At 36.3% G+C, this 19,080-nt stretch overlaps 1 protein-coding gene across 6 annotated transcripts in view; it reads right to left on the bottom strand.

Annotated features, from left to right (window-relative positions):
• Positions 1 to 16,327, bottom strand: part of nrg1 (neuregulin 1) — an 87,145-nt gene extending 70,818 nt beyond the window's left edge. For 3 of the 6 annotated variants that reach the window (XM_048172074.1, XM_048172040.1, XM_048172058.1), the window contains exon 1: positions 15,649 to 16,302. In XM_048172074.1, coding sequence (XP_048028031.1) covers positions 15,649 to 16,135 — 487 coding nt within the window. In that variant the 5' untranslated portion in view covers positions 16,136 to 16,302. Of the gene's footprint in view, positions 1 to 15,648 lie in introns of all 6 variants that reach the window. The other 3 variants (XM_048172031.1, XM_048172065.1, XM_048172049.1) reach the window with 3 other exon arrangements.
• Positions 16,328 to 19,080: the final 2,753 nt, after the last annotated feature.

Genomic DNA, 19,080 nt, shown 5'->3' on the forward strand with positions numbered 1-19,080 from the left:
GAAATTTCACCCATACTATCAAAATTTCACTCAGATTGAGTTCACTTGGAACAACTGAGGTGTTTATATGAAGGCCTTTTTTAGTCCAATTGAGCCACCAATCTGATTATCATAATGGATTATTTGGCTGCATGTAAAAGTAGCTTGTATGAGTCAATTAACTTTGTCGAGTGACCTGACAGCATTCTCACAAATTCATAAGAGTCATCACTCAAATTATTAGCTGTTTGTCTGCTGTTAAATAATATCAATTGTGAAAATCACTAATTAATTTAAGTCCTTTAAATTATAAGTAGCTTGTAGCTTGGCAAGCCTCCGTTAAAAGTAGTTTTCCCAACAGTTATTAATCCAATGAATGAAACCAGCCCTCTACTCTCTACTCATAAATGTTGAGCGAGCATAGATTTGTATGTCAGGATTACAAAATTAATAGCAAAAAATCATTCATAACCATCAAAGTGTTGGGATAGTAAAATGTTTCATACTAAACAGAGTGCACACTAACATTAGTATGATGTTAGGAAGCTTATCTAAGAGACACCTTCTGATGGAAAGAGTAATGGCATTTCAGTGAGATCACTGTTTATGCTGAGGGGCTGGAGGGGTGTTCAACATTTCCTGTTGATAGTTCTTGCTTGCGATTGTAAATTGTGTCCAACCCAACCCAACCCACAATAGTGTTGTCACAATACTGGAATTTTCAACTTCGATATGATACCATTTTCGATACCACGTGGAAAACTGCCATATATACAGCCATACAGAATTTTATTATCTCATTTTTTATTTTTTTTATTTATTTAGATAATTTGGGTAATTTTGTTGCAATAGTTTGCACGTATAACAAGAAGGCTTAATTTGAAACTCTGAACTAAATTTACAACAACAAAAAATAAACTGTCAGTAATAAAATAAGAATAAAGAAACAATGCAAACAGCTATAATAGAGGTGGGTCAAACAGTAGTATTCAGGTAAGAAATATTACACAAATTAAATAAAGTAATTATATGTAAAATAACACTGGATTGTCTTCATTGTAAAAATTAAATACAGATCAATGCTTACAATTTTACAGAAGTTGATCAGTCAAGATCAGTGAGGGATTTTGTCTCTCTTTTGTTCTTTGATTAAACTGGCAGACAGCAGCAGATATATTAGACAACTGTCAATTTAAGAGCTTATGCACAGATCCAATATACTGTTACACAACATGCGTTTACTTTCTCAATTATTTACTAGGGCTGGAATGGTTTTATATCTATTTAATGTGTAAACTAGCAAGACAAAACACATGCAAATGATAACCTTACTCTATTGCAGTGAAACTTGCAGTTGATCCGCGAATCACATGCATGCCGAACCGTGGGGCTTGGTCCGTACAGATCACGGATCAACAACGATCCGTTTAACCACTAATGATTATGAATGTGTCATGAAAAAACAGAAGCAGACTGTCTGAACATTTCAATAATTTATTGATAAACTAGTGTTTTGTGTCGTCGGTAACACTTTAGTATATGGAACACATATAAACCATTAACTATGACTTTTCCCTCAATAAACTCCTAATTTACTGCTTATTAATAGCTAGTAAGGTAGTTGTTAAGTTTAGGTATTGGGTAGGATTAGGAATGTAGAATAAGGTCATGTAGAATAAGGCATTATGTGCTTAATAAGTACTAATAAATAGCCAATATTCTAGTAATATGCATGCTAATAAGCAACTAATTAAAAGACCCTAAAATAAAGTCTTACCAAGTCGAGGACTGATTGACTCGTCATCTCCGCAGTAGTGGATGTGAGTATATGCACGTTTCATACAGATTTCATAATCTGAGAACATTTGTTTTAGATTTAAATTGGTTAATTTAAAAGTAGACATTTCAAGCTTTCCATAGATATATTTCTCATGTCTGATGCAAGTATATGCTGAGTTTTGAGTTCACTTAAGAACGAGACATCAGAAAGCACATCCTGTTAGTTTTCATTATTTTACAAAAGCACAATGTTTTGTTGTTATTGTGAGTTTACAGAGATAAAAGCTGTTGTGATCAGTGTTGGGGGTAACGCGTTACAAGTAGTGCGAGTTACATAATCAGATTACTTTTTTAAGTAACTAGTAGGGGTGTAACGGTACATGTAGCCCTCACAGTACAGATGACACAGTTCAATGCATGCAATCAGACGATAAATACAGTCACAGGCGATCCACACTCCAATCCAGAAGGGGGTGCACGCGGTTATGCAACACTGTTTGCTAACCGCCACAACAGGAAAAAGCACAGAAGAACAGACAATCTATGAATTGTTTACGTGTAATTTCTCAACCAGTGTTTCAACCACGGAAAGACATCAATAAACAGCTTGAGTATAATATCATGTAGTATTACATTTACTTCAAGCAAGTCATTTACTGTTCACAGCATGTTAGTTCACTAGAAAAATTAACTCTAGGGGGGAGCATTTCACTAAATATATGCACTATATTAGCTTATATATTCATTATATTTACTTTACTTGTTAGTAATGTCTCAATTATTTAACATATGTTTTAATAAATTTGTCATGAAAACAAGTTATGACAGTAACTGTGTAACTGATTGTATTTCAAAAATGTAGAGTAGAAAAATAATTGAAAATTTATTTATAATTATATTTAAGCGTGCTGCATTTATACTGCACACTGAGAGGGCTGGCAGATAAAATTGTGCTTTTGCGCATATTGCGATTTTATTATGATTTCGATTAATCACACAGCCCGAATTGTAATGCATTACTTTTAAAAGTAACTTAACATACTACTGCAGTTTTTTTCATTTAAAAAAAAAAATTATTATCATTGTTTATTGTTGCTTTTTCAACACCAACATCTCTGTTTAAGCTTGTACCTTTCTGGCCAACTTGGATGCACTGCAGCACCTCTAATGTTACTGTCACATAATGATTAATTTGTTATGTCTTAATATTCCTCATTTGTAAGCTGCTTTGGCAAAAAGTATAGGCTATGCTAAATTATTAAATGGAAATGCAATCTAATTTGTCACTGCCTGATAATGTCCTATCATCTGACAAATTCCTTCCATTATGAAAAATTCAATGTAGTCTTGTTATAACTGATTAATATTTAAAATGAAAACAAGTTATTATATTACTTAATACTATAATACACTGTAAAAAAAAAAAAAAAAAAAAAAAAAAAATTCAACTTAAAAACTTAAGTTCAGTAGCTGCCTTAATTTTTTTAAGAATAATCAAATTGGCTGTATAAGTAATTTCAACTTAAATTATTTTAAACTGAATTAAAAAATAGAGTTGAATCTCATCATTTTTATAAATTGCTTATAATGTAAAAACGTTGTCATGACTTACTGATCATATCATTCTTTACAGTGTGTAAAGAAACATTAGCAACATGTAGGTTGTTTGCTAAGAATTAGATTTTGTCAGAATACACAGATACTTTTGGCCATCAATGGAGAAAGATGCTTCTTGCCCCAAAAAATGTATAGTGGCCGATACCAGCAAACCTTGACCCCTTGCTGCTAACTGTGATTGGCACAGTCATATGGGCAACTAAAGAGATACAATCCTAGCGAGACTGTTTAAATTCATTATTGTGCAACACTGCCACCTGGAGACGGTCACTGACTACACACACTAACATAATAACAAAAAACCGATCAACAGTCTACAGCAGTTCTTCTCAAACCTGTCCTGGGACCTCCACCACTGCAGTTTGTACGACTTCCTGATCGAACACACCCAATTCAAATTATTCAGTCTCTACTAATGAGCTACTGACTTGAATCAGGTGTTAGATGAGGGAAACATACAGTATGTGCAGTGGTGAGGGTCCCAGGACAGGTTTGAGAAGCATTGGTCTTGAGCACCAATATGAAATGGCTCTGAAATAAATGAGCATGTTCACCTCAGCCACCTCTACAAATGTACCACATTATAAAAGTCTCATCATAGCAATACTGACCTGCCTTTAAAGGGTTAGTTCACCCAAAAATGAAAATTATCTAATTAATTACTCACCCTCATGTTGTTCCACACCCGTAAGAACTTTGTTCATATTCAGAAAACAAATTAAGATATTTTTGATAAAATCTGATGGCTTAGTGAGGCCTCCATTGACAGAAATTTAATTAAACACTTTGAAGGGCCAGAAAGGTAATAACAGTCGTTAGTTAAAACAGTCGACATGACTGAAGTGGATCAACCTTTATTTTATTAAGCGATAAGAATACTTTTTGTGCACCAAAAAAACAAAATAACAACTTTATTCAACAATTTCTTCTCTTCCGTATCAGTCTCCGAAGCACCATGATGCATGCTGTTTTAAATATGTCTTTACTACCTTTCTTGGCCTCAAAGTGTTAATTAAATTGCTGTCAATGGAGGCCTCACTGTGCCATCGGATTTTATCAAAAATATCTTAATTTGTGTCCCAAAGATGAACGATGGGTGTGGAACAACATGAGGGTGAGTATTAATGATTTTCATTTTTGGGTGAACTAAAGAAAAGTTGGGACATTTTGTAAAATGCAATTAAATCAATAATCTGTGATTTGTTAACCTTTATTTAACAGACAAAAGTACAAAGAAAAGATTTACAATTGATATCCAATTTTCCAAATGCCAGTTTTCACTGACCAACTTAATTGTATTTTGCAAATATAAACAAATTTTGATTTTGATGGCTGCAACACACTCCAAGAAATTGGGACAGAGGCATGTTTACTACTGTGTCACATCACTTTCCTTTTAATTATACTTTTTATTCATTTATGAATTGAAGATACTAAATTTTGCCCAATCAGGCACATCCACTCTATGGTGTAGACAAGTATTTAAGAAACCACTCTGTTGTAGCATGTGCTGAATGAGGCCTAGCATTGTCTTCCATGCTGTTTGCACTGATGCACCATCATACCATGACCAATGTTTGCTTTTGCACCTGTCGCTGATGAAAGTCTGGATGGTCCCTTTCGTCTTTGGAACTGAGAATGTCCATTTTTCCCAAAAACAAGCAGACATTTGACCACGGCACACATTTCCACTGTCTTTTAGACCATCTGAGATGAGCTCAGGCCCAGAGAACTCGACAGCATCTCTGCAAAGAACTGACGTATAGCTTGCTCCTTGCATAACAGAGATTCAAGTTTTTGAATTCAAAGGTTTTCCAAAGAACTCCAGAGAACATGTGGCTATATTTAACACAGTAGCATGATGGTTATTTGACGCAATGCCATCTGAAGTCACGCACATTCAACAGAAGTTTCCTGCCTTGCCCTACACGGACTGAGATTTCTCTCGATTCCCTGAATCTTTTCACAATATTATGTATGCTAGAAGGTGAAAGACCTAAATTCTTTGCAATCTTGCATTGGGAAATGTAATTTTTAAATTGTTTGGTACAAAGTGGTGAGCCATGACCCATCTTTGCTTACAAAGACTGAGCCTTTGGTGGATGTTCTTTTTATATCCAAAAACGATACCCTCACCTATTATCAATTCACCTGCTTATTATGGACTGTTTTAAAACAGTTTAACTTGGATATTCTAAATTCTTTTCACTTTTAATTTGCCTCCGTCATAACTTTTTTGGAGTGTGTTGCAGCCATGAGCCATCAAAATCAAAATTTGTTTATATTAACAAAATACAATTAAATTGGTCAGTGAATACATTGTGTGACAAGTAGGGTGGGGCGAGAGCCGTGAGAGAACGGTGGGAGCAGAGATTGTATTATCATAGGAAGATGAGAGGGTCTGTACATCTTACCATTGGAGAAAGTGTAACGGCAAACTTAATCATGTGCGGCACCTCTCGTTTAATGGCCTCTGGTCTCCTTTCCTGCGTACTGGCAGTATTTATCGCAGCTGCAGTATTAGCATTAGCCGTTAAGTTTTATTGGCTAACGGTTGCAGGCTTGTCATCAAGTGACTTTGGCGCGAGACCAGTGGCGTGATTGCTAAGGAGTGTCAATTGTGCACTGCGCCGGTCTCATATCTCTCACGGAAGAGCACCGGAAGCATAAACGGAGGAGCGACGATAGTGACGAATGAGAGAGGACCAGGCCTGGAGTTTTTTTACATTGTTTTGTGTATGTGTGTGTATGTGTTTTACTTTCATTTTGTTTGTTTATTTTATATATTAAAACTAAGTTGAATGTTCGCCGGTTCCCGCCTCCTTCTTCCCTGAACAATGAAATGTTACACTTTGGAAATTTTTTCTTTGTACGAGGTTAAAGAGAATTAACAAATCACAGATTCTTGATTTATTGCATTTTATAAAATGTCCCAACTTTTCTGGAAATGGGGTTGTGTTTTTGCAAACCTTTTTATTTTTCACTCTAAAGCATTTTTAGAGTGTAGAGTTCAGACTGAGCTGAGTCAGTTTAGGCCGCAGTGAGGGAATGTACTGGAAGGGGAGAGCAAATTTATACAATGGTGGTTTGTGTCTGGAGGAGATGAAGAAGCAGCTGCTACTATCCATTAGAGCTCAGAACCCACCAGATAAGAACACATGCCTGAATGATTCCTGCAACTCATACAGGCAGAGACAAACATACACATCATGACTGATCTAGCATCCACACATGCTCACATATGAATGTACAGTAAATATCAATGCAAACTCAATGACAATTAAGAGTATGATTGGCCTGTGGGTTTGTGGGCAAGATCATGAAAATTGGTCCTACTGGTGTAAAATTATCATGCAAAAACATTAATTGAATATTTTAATAAAAATGGCAGAAAACAACAAATATTATTAACTGAAAACAATGAAGACAACACACAGATGAGTCCATTAGCAGTTTGACACTCTAACACTGTAAGTGGTATGCTCATTGCTGATTTTTTTTTTCCATAACCTGGCTAGAGACACACCAGTCTCCATTCTTGAAACAATTAAAAGAATCTCCACAACACAGCTCATTTCAATGCACAGAAAAACCACAGCCAAAACCATTCCCTTACACAACAAAAACATGACAAAAACTGCTGAAGGTCATTTGAGTGATTTTACTTGTGTAAGTTTTTGGCTACTCTACCCACCTCAAGCTGGCACAAACTGGACAAACGCATAAGGCCAAGGGCCAATGCTGGATAAACCCTGCTATGGTAATGAATGCCAGGCTAATTAAATCAATTCCTTTGAAAAATCATTGTGGCTTAAAACTTCTTAATCATCAACAGATTCTTTTTATCATCTTAGAAAAGAAAGCAACAAATCTCTCTCCTCTTTTTCCCCATGTATTATTTCAAAATACATTTTGTCAAAAGCTCTATCAGAATGGATATAATTTACTGCAGGCAAGACGAATCCGGGATAAATCAACTGCTGAATGTCTTGGCATTTTACGACAGGAATTTCAGAGCATAAACCCCTGAAATTTGAACATGGCTACAACAATGGACTTCTTATGATCCTGTAAAGTGGGAGCTGCGACAGGAAGCCTGATCTGCAGTTGTCTTCAGCAGCTGAGGAAATGTGTTTAGGAAGGTATTTAGTGGGCACACGCCAGAGCAGGACAGGTGTGTGTCGCGTATGTACTTCTAACAGCTCTAATCAGGGATGAAACTGCAGATCAGCACGTGGCTCATAGATTCTCCATGTAACACTCCAATGTGAAATATTTGTCATTCATTTTCTAACATTACACATAAGAAATATAAGATATTAAATTATAAGTGTTTGCAGAAAGCTAAATTTCTGTATTTATTTATTTACAGACAAAGTTAAGAATGTCTCAGTAAAATCTCTGCATCTGCACCTGGTAAGTACCAACATGTAACAAAAGTCTTAAATCTGAAAGAAAAAAGACACAAAAGCACTATTCACATTAATACTACAAGGTGCTGAATGTTTGATATGGAGCATTAACATTGAAATTGACATTTCCCACACATGACATGCAAGGGGAAAAAAGTAGGCCAAATCGTGCACGCGCTTTACTAAGTCGTTCCCTCAATTTAAAAATTTATTTATTATAATAGATTTATTTTTTCCTGCATGTCATGTGCGGGGCTCCGTAGCTTGATCCTGATTGGTTGATCGTTTTAAGGTGTGCAAACAATTTTCAGTAAACACACAGCTAAAGAAGTTCCAGGCAGGTTTTGATCGCATTACCATTCCATATCACTTCATCAAATTATTTCAGTTAATTTAAAAGGTCCTTACAGCCAACAACAGCAAAAGAACCAAAACCCACAAGACACTGACCAAGCAAATACATATAACAAACAATAGGATAAAAATGACAAACTTTTCCACAAAATTACCTTTATTATCTATGGAAAACATGCTCTCCTTCTTCCGCTCTCGCTCCCATACAAATGCCCATATACAGCACACACTCACACACACAGAAACATACACGTGTACAGAAACTTCTTGTCAATGCTTCCCCGACTATATCAATAAAATAGTTTCACGAAAATACTACATGACATTTTACAGCACTAGCAATGTAGAAATGTCACTGTTCTTGAAGCAGTTAAATATACAACTCTGATATTACTGTAGATACACTGCTGCCAAACTGTTGACAAACATACAGACTCACAGACAGGCAATTCACAGACATTTAATCAATCAATCTCTCTCTCTGTAATAACTACATTCTTTTGCTGTTGTTGGCTCAAGCCTCCATTACACAATCCATTTCACAATCCATCAATCCATTTCTTTGCCATTATAGAAATTGAAAAAAAAAGTTTTTGAAAAGTGACATTTTGGAATTAGCAATGGAGGCTTGGGATCAGATGCGTAATAATTTATTTCTACACAAGAGTGTTGTAAGGACAAAAAAAAACCTGACAAACGTAACAGGTAAGTAATCACACCAATCTATTGCGATATCACCTCTGGGTTCAAAATGTTCCCATTCCTATACAGCACAGAAAACAGTGGTTGAACACTATACAGACAGTCAGAGAGCCCCTTCCTGTCTAATATCCTAAAGACTAGGCTACATGAAGGTGACTAAATCAAAAGACACAAAAGACACAAAAGACTAAATCAAATCCATGAGTTTTAATCAAAACTTAAAAGGATTAGTCCACTTTCAAATAAACTTTTTCTGATAATTTACTCACCCCCATGTCATCCAAGATGTTCATGTCTTTCTTTCTTTGGTCGAAAAGAAATTAAGGTTTTTGATGAAAACATTCCAGGATTTTTCTCCTTATAGTGGACTTCAATGGCCTCCAGATGGTTGAAGGTCAAAATTACAGTTTCAGTGCAGCTTCAAAGGGCTTTAAACGATGCCAGACGAGGAATAAGGGTCTTATCTAGCGAAATGATCTGTCATTTTAGAAAAAAATGTAAATGTATATGCTTTATATAAACAAATGTTCGCCTTCTAAGTGCTTCCGCCAAAACCGCATTTCCGTATTCTCCAAAAAGCTTACGCTGTATGTCCTACACCTTCCCTCTTCTAATTACGGAAAAAACGTAACTGCCGCTGCGTTTTTTCCGTAAGTAGAATAGGGAAGGCGTAGGACATACAGCAATACGGAAATGCGGTTTTGGCGGAAGCACTTAGAAGGTGAACATTTGTTTATATAAAGCATATACATTGCACTGAAACTGTAATTTTGACCTTCAACCGTTTGGAGGCCACTGAAGTCCACTATAAAGGAGAAAAATCCTGGAATGTTTTCATCAAAAACCTCAATTTCTTTTCAACTGAAGAAAGAAAGACATAAACATCTTGGATGACATGAGTAAATTATCAGGAAAATTATATTTAAAAGTGGACAAATCATTTAAGACAACCAAATTTATCTAAATCATGCACACTGGAATCAGAATCATATGTAATCTAAAAGAGAGGATCTGGATCAAATGATTATAATCCACTGAATTTCAGAATTTCAACTACAGATATCAAGACCAGGTATAAAACAATTCTCTGAACTGCAGACTTGAAATAATATATTGCAATTTTATTATTATTATTATTATTATTATTATTATTGTCCCATCTGACACAGATTCTAAAAGAATCTTACTAATCTCAATATTGCTAAGAAACTGTTTGTGAGTGTCTAATTTAGTGCCAGGTATGCACAAAATATACACAAAACATGCACCAGTTTGTAATCTGTGGGTTTTACTGAAACAAAGCTGCAAAAATGCTGGAGGATATTGTTGAAGTATGGTAGTGGCCCTAACAGCAAAGCCACAACCTATAAGTATTCGGTAAGCTGGAACATTGTGGTTAATGGAGAAATCCATTTGTCACAAATTTCACATATCTGGAAATGATGACTTCTGTTGGCACCTTACAGGGGTGCATCTGACAACTTGTTTCTATCTGTAATCATGTCTGTAAAGGTGATGATACACAGGGCAACTTTGAGCAATTTTGCTTGGGCACTTTCCCATTTAGAATAGGCACCAAATTCTGGATACTTTAGATCGAAATTTTTTGCCTATTCTAAATGGGAAAGTGACCAAGCAACATCGCTCGGCAAAATTGGCCAGCAACATTGCTCAAAAAGTTGCCCCGTGTATCATCACCTTGAGTCTTGGTGACAAAGCTGTGATGACCTTGACTGACATTTGTCACTGGTTAATGTCAAACTAACCACAGTATGTAAAATGTCAGAGTCCACAATAAAAATTCCTGGATATTTTTTTCTGGACCCGCAGTGACTATTGCTGTATATCTGTCATAGCTGAAGAATGACATTTGTTGTTGTGCAAAGTGGCATTTATTAACTTTCAAAAGTTATTTATTGAGACTTCTGGTTTGTTCTGCAAAGTTCCAGATAAACACTCGCAGATCATCAAGACAGATGACACATTTTTCAGCACAGACCAGGGGTGCGTTTCCCGAAAGCATCGTTGGTGAACCATGGTCGTAAGTCCCATTGAACTCTATTGGTAACGACGGAATTTGCGACCATAGTTCGCTTCGGGAAACGCGCCCCAAAACAGCAGCTCCACAAATCTTAGAAATGTGGATGGAGCATTTGTCAGTCTCATAAGTATGACTTGGAACTGATACAGGGTACTTTCTTCCCTTCTCATATAACTTGCCAAATGAGTAACAATTTATAACAAATGTCTGAACTAAACTTCCCCTTTTAAAATTACTGTACTCACCACTTTAACTGGTTAGACTTCAAAGAGAAGATCCATGCAGACTCTAACGGCTAATATTGCCTACAACCCATTGCAGGTTGGACAAGGATTCGATTAGAACTACAAACATGAATGAAAAGTGAAAAAAAGAAGAAGAAAAAAACTACAAACATGGCGGATATGCGAGGCCGATGGGTAAGCAGAGTGGTTTAGATAAAGGGGTTTGAGTAATTAATAATCAGTATTTAGCCTGATGAAAAGATATTTATTCAGTGTTATCCACATTATATTTCATTCTCAGCAACAGCATTGTAAACTTTTATAAATTTCATATACTTTAACTCACCTGCCTGTATTTGATTTGCTTGTTCAGATGAGTTTGATCAGGGTTGGAGATAAACTGTGCAGGACAGTGGCCCTTAAAGGTCAAAGGTGAGAATTTCTGCACTACACTACATTAAAGGTGCTCTAGGCGTGTTAATGTTTTTAGGCCAAAACATTTTTTGTCACATACAGCAAACATCTCCTCACTATCCGCTAGCTGCCTGTCCCCTGAACACACTGTAAAAAAACACGGTCTCTGTAGTCGCCACAAGCTCCGAAAATGGCAATAAAAACAAACTGGTGCAGCCTGGACCACGAAACATAATAAACATGCTCCAGCCAATAACCGACAAGAATGATTTTAAATGTGCGTTCATGACTGTTTCAGGAAGCACGGAGGGGAGGGGGAGGAGGAGGAAGAGGGAGGGTCTAGCTAGCCTCTGTTTTGTTTGACAACACTTTGAATGTCAACAGGAAGTTACTCCGCCCAGGATCGCTTAGAGCGGTCCAGATAAATTTTTTTTTAAATAAATAAATAAGCAACTGTAGGCTGTCTGAAGTCATGATACAAACACAGACCCAGGCTATTTTATTTTGTAGCCTATTCTAATACTAATTTATCCCATTAAAATACACTAGCAATTGCAATTAGATAGCAAGCAACATCATATAAATGCAGGGTTTCACACTTTTGGTGTTCTAGGAGCACATGTTGAATGTGGGCCATTTGAATGCAGAATAAAGATGGGATTATGGGATAATCTGTGAAAGGACATGGGATTATGACTGGGCTATCTCTGTAACCCTTCTGAGATATGTGCCCAGACTTAACTTCAGCTCTCATATTCATCTGCCACAGATCCAGCTCATGTGCTGTCCTTCAAATAAACTATCTCTAGTACATACTCAAAATATAACAAATTAAACTCTGTAGCTTCAAGTTTATTCAATAAGATTTAAATTCCATTAGAGTTAAACAAAAAGTTTACTAAATAAATTGTACTGCTTGTTTGTGAGCATCACATTATATGGCATTACAATTTTTCTTTGAAGCCTTAACTTTGGATTTTGTGTGAGTCATATTATTCACTGTAGTAAAACAATGGAAACAAGAAAAAGACTAATGAAGTAAAAAAAAAAAAAAAAAAAAAAACTTATATGTCCCAACTTATTCTTATATGATTTATAACAGTCTAAGAGCAGCAATGACTTAAACCATTTTAAACTGCATTACAATGTGCTAGAAGGTCACGGTTTTCTCTTCCCTTCATCTTCATTATATATTCCACTTTGCTTCAGCTAAACCCAGGCTCCATTCAGTAATACCTTCTCCTACAGGCAATTGTAAATCAATAAGCTTCAATAAAGAAAATGAATAATGTTATTATCTGACAGAAGGATGGAATTTGTAGTTCCCTTAGGAGTCGAAGCCTTTAAAATCAATCAATTTCTTTGCCATTATAGAAATTGAAACATTTTTTTTTCTTTTGAAAATCTGTGCTTTAAATATGACTAATATTAAGTATTTAACAAAACATAAATTACCTGTCCATGAAATTATTATTGCAACCTTTCTTGTTTTTGTTTTATTTCCCTAATCTGATTCTGAAGAATATGAACACTTAAAAAAAAGTGACAAAATCATTTTAGCAATGTGTCAAATGTATTCATTTGACATACTAAAAACAAAAAGCTTTACAATGACTAGATGTCCATAATCTATTCAAAACTCTAATCATTACATTTTCATAATATTAATGCAAAAAGAGGACAGATATCTCAGGTCATGAAGAAAAGGAGAAAATTCAGTAAGTAAAAGACTGGAAGTAAATAAACTCACAATACTGAGATTAAAAGACAGCAGACACACTCACAGGAATATCTGTGTCACCATCAGTGAGACCAGTGAATGACCTTCACTAACCTCATCACATGGCAACAAAAGAAGCACAGTGTTATTAAACACACTTGAGAGGCATCTGTGTGCAACACTGCACTGGTGTAATGTCCAGCACTACTGGAATTCTCCATGAACACTCAAGATTAACAACTTATTGAATATATTGTATTATTTATGCGAGTGAGAAAAACAATGCAACACTGAGCTCATGAACATCTCAAAGCTTCTTACAGCATTACTGCTGCACACAGTTGATGAAGCAATTCTTGGAATTGGAGGATTTCATCTTGCCAAATTCAAACAAAGGCAGCTCAATCGCACAGCCAAAATACATATTCAGTTTTCTATTGCAAACATGCTGATATGTTGCTGGTATAATAACTGTTAACCATTAACCCTATAAAGCCAACTGTATCTGTATATATATGATACGCAAATTTCTAAGGCATCTAAATGATCAATGTGATCAAAAATTTGCAAAAAAACTTGTTGTACACAATCTACTACATACCCTCTATTGTCTGATTGATATGTTATACTTTTTTTAGCAAGTAAAAGGGCTTTTAATATAATTTTTTTTTAAAAGTCCCTCTTCCGGTTGTGGTACAAGTCTTTTTGCTGTGAAATCTTTACTGATTTTTCTAAACTAAACATAAAAATAACTTTTATATTTTTAGTAATATTTCAAGATGAACACTTACTGGACTGAAGTAACTTACTTTATCGTCTATATGTTTTTTGTTGTTGTTGTTGTTTTTTTTTTTTTTTTTTTTTTTTAGAAAAATCAAATGTGAGCACCAAAATTGGTAGATATAAAGTGACACCCGATATTTAAATGCATTTTATGTAAGTATCTATACTATAATAAAGATTTCATTGACTTGCATTACAAGCTATATGACTACAGCAACTGCACCAAATTGCATATTTGTGTTCAGTTTGGGGCTCTGAATAAAATTACATTTTGTTTTCCTCCCCGAGTATGAGCTCCATATTGTCCTATACCATACTATATCAGTCATAAATGCCTAATGTATCAAATATTATACTAAAAAAAAAAATGTATTTATAATTTTTATTTTTTTATTTATTATTTATTTTGTTATATTTTGTAAGGTTTCAATAAACTGCCATTAAATGTTTGACTATTATTTCATATGTCAGGCTTTACAGGGTTAATAACCCAAACAAACTGGTTCACTTTGATTGATGTGTAGTGCCAGAACTTTAAGACTGTTGGTGCAACAAAGAGTGAAAGAATAAATGTGTATGGAACATACAAAGGTATTACAACTTGTGTAGCCCATGCTAAAATTGACCAATACTTGGAACTTGTGTTTAAGCATCAAGCAAAATCAACAAGCCATGCTAGCAGACATAAGTCAGAATGTTAGACAATGCACAAGCCTAAACTATAGCAGGCAAATTAAAAGTAGAAGAATTATATTTAACTTTAGATGCTGTTCATTGTTCATCAAAATACTAAAACCTCTAACCTTTTAACCTCACGTTCTGTAACACAGAGGTTCTACAAACATTTCGTGATGTAACATGATTCAGAGCTAATCAGAATGAACCCTGACAGCTTTCTGCAGGAGTCCATCAAGCCGAAAGCTTTCTGTAATGTCTCCTAGCTCAAATCATTAGGGTTAGCTTTAATGCAGAGGATACAAGGTTGAGAAGGAATTTGTGTAATCCTTCAGAATCTGGTGATGACATTAGTGGCAATAATCTCTGCAGAAATCCTGCCAAAAACACAGATTTAAGGCAATGACAGTCCAGCTTTTGAATAATTCTTTTGCATGATGTGAGCTTGAGTGCCAAAAATCAAAGAAAAAAAAAAGATCACATGCATCCACCCATTGCATCCATCATGTGAAGCTGTTCAAACAAGTTTAAATACAATAGTGTGTCTAACACACAAGACCTTCTGACAGCAGCCTGTCTGACGTAGAGATCTTCAGAGGATGTAGGCTAGCAATATTCTGTTAAATGAACATCAGTTAGCAAACTATTTTGGTCAAACGCACACTGCAACAAATGTCCACGACTAGGTACAAAGGACATTACCACAGTATTCTTTGAAGAATCTTGGAGAGTCTTGTAAATACTGTCTCATTCAACAGTACCATGATATTACCATCTAAAAGCATCAAATGAAGGCTACTTGTCCCTGAGCTCCACATCAGCACCAAGTCAGGAGACAAAACAAAACACAAAAAAGTTCCACTTTAGTTTTGCTGCTCTGTGTCACTGAACCAAACTCAGGTGCATATGAACATATGAATGTCCAACAGGCAGTTATAGGGGTCTTACCGCAGTCCTGACAGAGCACTTGACTCACATCCTTCCTCACGGTGCGCTTGGTCTCCACCGGCGGGAAAACTGCCGTGAACACAGAAGTGTCATTAGTGGCTTCCATGAAGAACATGTACCGGATCCCGGTGTTGAGCTGGAAACATCTGCCACCTTCAAACCAGATGAGAGACACCACAGAGTCCTTGAGCAGCCCTCCTGCCTTCAGCTGCCACACCTGCTGCACTCGGACTCGTACCTGACGCGACGCGTTCACCGGCGACTCACCCCGCGCTTCAGTCCAGTTCCGCTCTGCTCGCTTTTCCTCCTGAAGCTTCCCCTCAAACACGACCCCCGAGCGGCGCGCGAGCTCCTGCACTGACGCCGCAGGCGGCGAACAAGCGAAGCTCCCACACCGGACCACACGCGTCCACAGGGACAAACATACAGCCACTCCACAGAGAGCGGAGACCGCGAAAGAACTGCGACCTGACTGAATCCACCACATCCCCGCACGCGCGGTCCTTGTGTTCAACTGGATGAATTAAATGAAGCAGAAGAAATGAATGAAGAGGCGCGTGGTTTCTGTTGGCTCTTCAGCTGATCGTATTACAGGAGGCGGGGTGAGGATTTCCCCACAGCGAGCGACGCGACAAAGGACAGCGCGATTTGTCGCGTCGTGTGTGGAATTACGGATATAATTTCCTAAATAAATAGTGGCCATGGATTTGAAAATATATTAAATATGAAATTCTGTCAAAACTAAACAAAAAGTAATCTTCCACAACATATCTGTATTTAAAAGTTTTATTAAAATTTAAATTAAGTTATTTAACGTTGTTTATTTGATTTAAAGGCATAATGGAAACTTTAAAATGAATGAAAAAAAAAACCCTGAAACTTTAATGAATTTATATTAAATGTAACATAGGCCTAAGGGTAAATGTGATCTGACATTCATGAAAAATACTCGAGCTGAGAAAACATTTCAAATGTTAATATTTGGTAGTGTCTTTAGTTAAAAATCTTCATTATAATAGACTTGTCTTAATGTTGTCAGTGTGTTTTACTGTGTTTATAGCCACTTGTTAACAGACGTTTGAATTTTAGCTTTGGGGGACAAACTGATCTTAATGTAAAAGAGAAAACAAGCATTTGTGTAATTGGACTTTAGACTCAAAACTTGTCTTATAAAGGCCTACTTTGAAACAACTTTCCTGTTTAACAACTAACCCCAATCTCCTCTATTTTGAGATGGAAAAACTCACTAGAACATGTATTTGGATTTGTCCAGCTTGTCTGATCCTAGATTATCTTGTGAACTCCAGCTGGCCTTGCCTGGTGAGCTTCCAAACTCCAAAGAGAAAATTCTGAATTACACAAACTTGATGTCAAAACTTTAAAAGCTGTTTAGAATGGCCTTTCGCAGTCATGCCCACAGCCATACGAACTGCTTTTAATTGGTGCACTCTTTTTGTATTTTACATGACAAATTAATACAATCACACAAACTAATATACACAGAACAAAAAATATCTGTAAAGGTACAGTTCATGGTATGACACTTAATGATCTAACAGTCATTGCTTGGCCATGTGATGTCAAGTAAGATTGAGTTTGGTCAACGTAACACTGACCTTAGTAGGAATAGCCTTGCCTCTAAAATAATATAAAATTAAAAGGAACCATTTCAAAAGGCTTTTCAAAAGAAAAACAAAACAACATGCAAGCACAACAGAGGAGAAAACCAGCCCAGTGGAGCCAATTAATAATCTGAAATAACCCCCCAAAAAATAAATGAATAAAATTGCTTCCAATATTTTACTTCCATTGGTGGAGTCAACTTAGACTGTAGGTTATTTCAAGCAAAGACATGAAGCACAGTCATTGAGAAAAAAAAAATGCAACAATTTACAAATCTCATAAACTTATATTTTATTCACAATAGAATATAGATATCATATCAAATGTTGAAAGTGAGACATTTTGAAATGTCATGCCAAATATTGGCTCATTTTGGATTTCATGAGAGCTACACATTCCAAAAAAGTTGGGACAGGTAGCAATAAGAGGCCGGAAAAGTTAAATGTACATATAAGGAACAGCTAGAGGACCAATTTGCAACTTATTAGGTCAATTGGCAACATGATTGGGTATAAAAAGAACCTCTCAGGGTGGCAGTGTCTCTCAGAAGTCAAGATGGGCAGAGGATCACCAATTCCCCCAATGCTGTGGCGAAAAATAGTGGAGCAATATCAGAAAGGAGTTTCTCAGAGAAAAATTACAAAGAGTTTGAAGTTATCATCATCTACAGTGCATAATATGATCCAAAGATTCAGAGAATCTGGAACAATCTCTGTGCGTAAGGGTCAAGGCCGGAAAACCATACTGGATGCCCGTGATCTTCAGGCCCTTAGACGGCACTGCATCACATACAGGAATGCTACTGTAAAGGAAATCACAACATGGGCTCAGGAATACTTCCAGAAAACATTGTCGGTGAACACAATCCACCGCGCCATTCGCCGTTGCCGGCTAAAACTCTATAGGTCAAAAAAGAAGCCATATCTAAACATGATCCAGAAGCGCAGGTGTTTTTTTTTGGGCCAAGGCTAATTTAAAATGGACTGTGGCAAAGTGGAAATCTGTTCTGTTTCTTTTTGGAAAACTGGGACGCCATGTCATCCGGACTAAAGAGGACAAGGACAACCCATTTGTTATCAGCGCTCAGTTCAGAAGCCAGCATCTCTGATGGTATGGGGCTGCATGAGTGCGTGTGGCATGGGCAGCTTACACATCTGGAAAGGCACCATCAATGCTGAAAGGTATATCCAGGTTCTAGAACAACATATGCTCCCATCCAGACATCATCTCTTTCAGGGAAGACCTTGCATTTTCCAACATGACAATGCCAGACCACATACTGCATCAATTACAACATCACGGCTGCATAGAAGAAGGATCCGGGTACTGAAATGGCCAGCCTGCAGTCCAGATCTTTCACCCATAGAAAACATTTGGCGCATCATAAAGAGGAAGATGCGACAAAGAATGGGACAACATTCCTATTCCTAAACTTGAGCAACTTGTCTCCTCAGTCCCCAGATGTTTGCAGATTGAAATTTAAAATCAACTTATTTTTCCCTTAAAATGATACATTTTATCAAATGTTTAAACTGAGATGTCATCTATGTTGTATTCTGAATAAAATATTGAAATTTGAAACTTCCACATCATTGCATTCTGTTTTTATTCGCAATTTGTACAGTGTCCCAACTTTTTTGGAATTGGGTTTGTATGCATATATTTATAATAGTTGCTAACAGAGGAGAGAGTGAGGAGTTATTGGGACACAAATATTGCCAAGTCATATGAAACATGGTCTCTGTTTCTGAAGCATAACAGGTATCCTTGCATTAATGGAGTCTCATGTATAAAACTTTGCATTGGTTT

This window comes from Megalobrama amblycephala, linkage group LG2 (genome assembly GCF_018812025.1).
Source record: "Megalobrama amblycephala isolate DHTTF-2021 linkage group LG2, ASM1881202v1, whole genome shotgun sequence".
NCBI classification, from domain to species: domain Eukaryota; kingdom Metazoa; phylum Chordata; class Actinopteri; order Cypriniformes; family Xenocyprididae; genus Megalobrama; species Megalobrama amblycephala.